This window comes from Octopus sinensis, unplaced genomic scaffold (genome assembly GCF_006345805.1).
Source record: "Octopus sinensis unplaced genomic scaffold, ASM634580v1 Contig15734, whole genome shotgun sequence".
NCBI classification, from domain to species: Eukaryota; Metazoa; Mollusca; class Cephalopoda; order Octopoda; family Octopodidae; genus Octopus; species Octopus sinensis.
In genome coordinates this window covers 333,636-336,151 of record NW_021833892.1, presented here as the reverse complement: position 1 = coordinate 336,151, position 2,516 = coordinate 333,636, and the positions used below count along the sequence as shown (strand labels likewise).

The 2,516-nt window shown below is 39.4% G+C and overlaps 1 protein-coding gene across 1 annotated transcript; it reads right to left on the bottom strand.

The window, feature by feature from the left end:
* Positions 1 to 366: 366 nt before the first annotated feature.
* Positions 367 to 1,841, bottom strand: LOC115230544. The gene is made up of 2 exons (XM_029800698.1): positions 1,398 to 1,841; positions 367 to 993 (listed from the first exon to the last, which is right to left on the bottom strand). The coding sequence occupies exons 1-2, from the start codon at positions 1,839 to 1,841 to the stop codon at positions 367 to 369; spliced, it is 1,071 nt and encodes a 356-aa protein (XP_029656558.1).
* Between the last annotated feature and the right edge of the window lie 675 nt (positions 1,842 to 2,516).

Genomic DNA, 2,516 nt, shown 5'->3' with positions numbered 1-2,516 from the left:
TATTTTGGCAATCAAAAGTTCCCTCTCCTCACACTCCCGCCTCACTATTTCCTCAAAGTCACTAATTCGCGATTGTAGGACAGAGATTTCACCCTCCAGTTCATTTGTCCGCTTTTGACTGGAAACTCGTTCGGCTTGAATTTTATTTTTTAGAGAAATATGTTCCAATCTCTGTCAATGAAACCCCCTAAAAACCTCCCTCTCCAGTGTACTATTTACTTCAGCGATCTCTTTTTCATGTCGTTGACTCATGTCAGCGATCTATTCACTCCAGACAAGCACTCACCCTTTGCTCGTATTCTTTGGCCAGGGACTTAAGTTGACAAGACTTGGTTTCCACAGCGAGAAAATACATTTCTCTGAAATTCATAAAAGAAAATACTTTTCAGTTGCAAGAGATTTGTTTTCTTGTTGTATGATAGTCAATTCGTTCTGTAACTTCCCAGCCAGTTCTAAAAAGATGACTCGACACGGCAAACGTGATGAGTCAATCTTTTCACGTTGAAATTGCCCTTTCATGTTATTTAGAGCAGTCTGCAATTCCCTGGTCTGGGCAGTTAAGTCGATTATTTTTCCTTGGTCACGCTGTTTCTGCTCAGATATCTCATCGTTTAGTCGTCTTTCCATTTCCTTAGAACTGGCCAGGATTTCTAAAATGGGAATATCAAACAACTCGAATGGTCGTCCCTCAACTTCGAATTCGTATTGAACAGAAAACTGATTTTGTCGCTCATAACTTCGTAATTTTTGGCCAGGATTCGACCAAGTTGTTTGTATTTGTCTTCCAAAACAAGCATCTTTCGATTTAAATGAATTAATGCTGTTCTTGTTGTGTCCTGAATCCAGATTTGTTTGACTGAATGAAGTAGGGGGCTGTTGCTCCGCAAGAACATACTCACTTCCTTCTTTAAGTTCCTTATTAGAATTCCTTGTGACCCTACACTTGAACTGAGTTGGGTGAGCTCGTCCATTTGCTGTCTTAAACGGGTTCGGCTTGGACGTATTAAATGTCAATAAAACTTTAATAAAACGTCTCTTTTCAAACTTTCCGTCTTTGACTGGTCTTCCACGGGGGACTGACCTTTTTCAAGTCGGGCAATCTGTCAATCCACATAGTCTAATTACCTTCTGTCTCAACATTTCAAATTCGTGAAACATAAGATGACTGACTCCGCAATACTGACAGAACGTGTCACTCAGTGGCATCTCCGCAATCTCCTTGGGCAGAGCATTCTCTCTTACATACCTATCCCCTGTCAGCTCAACATGGTCACTCATGTTGCCATAGCACACAATTTTATTTAGTAACATAAAATATATTATTTTCAAATAATTAAGTCAGATCTGAGGGGGCAACAAATCCATCCTAACATGGTTAAGTCCGAAACAGAGGAAACCTCCACAGCAAACAGAACCATTTCGACAGAAGACACAAACTGGTCCTTGAAGGGGACATTTCTGACCAATTTCTCAATTTCGACCAGTTTGTTGTAATAAAAATCTCGCTCTTTGGTCAGACACTCAACTCTGGAGTTGAAAGACTCGACTTGAGCCTCCAACTGTGTGATTCGTGGTCTATCTGAGTTCTGAGTGAGGACCCCAGACGGGACTACGACTGTGACACAAACAATACCCATTCTGGGCATGGATTTACCACTTCTGGCCTTGAGTGCATCGTACGTCTCCACCTCAGTGGTGTAGTTAGCGAGGAAGAAGAGTCTGAACCACTGGACGAACTCGTAGTTGTCCTGATAGCGTCCCTTCACCAGCTTATCTACTGGAATGGACAACAAATGCCAGAAATAATCAAACTCTCTGAACTTTGAGTCCTTTAAACGCATTTTGAATAATTCTAAAGTTATGAATACAGTCCTGCTCCAGATGGGCATCAAACTTCACCTTCTTGAGGTTAATGACCCCTGAAATTGGTCATTTGGGACTGACCAGTGAACAGCATGTCAATTAGTTGGCAATATGCAGCTCCTTTATTAATTTCTGATAATTTTACCTGTTTTTAATTCTTGTAGTGAACTGAATTTGGCTTTTAGACAGTCATTTAGCCATCCAATCAAATCGATTCGACTTATGTTCTCGTAGTGACTGCAGGATACGTTATTTGCTATAATCCCCATGGAGGCACACCAAAACAACTTTTTTCCCGGATAATTTATTATATCTATTAAAATTAGTTTAAAATAAACTAATTAATAATCTATTAAAATTGGATTCTGTTTTTACGTTATAATAACCATTAAAAATCGTAACCTTATCTTAGTAAATTAAACCGCAAATTTAATCAAGCACATTAGCTACTGTGATATCTTACCATAAACGTCAGAAGAAGTAGAGCATTCACAAAATTAAAACTACGACAAATAAACTCCTATCTGTTGATAGAGTTTCACCACAAAAACACCTAAAAAACGGAGGGCTGCTTTGTAGGAGATAGGAGATATGGAGTAGGTAACGTGTGTATTCGTTTATTGTGAGCCACATGTTATGGATAGACTTTGGCA

Coding starts and splice junctions, on each gene's coding strand:
- LOC115230544 (XM_029800698.1), bottom strand. CDS start 1,841: ATGCGTTTAAAGGACTCAAAGTTCAGAGAGTTTGATTATTTCTGGCAT. Junction 994..1,397: donor TGGTTCTGTTTGCTGTGGAG/GTTTCCTCTGTT, acceptor AATACGTCCAAG/CCGAACCCGTTTAAGACAGC.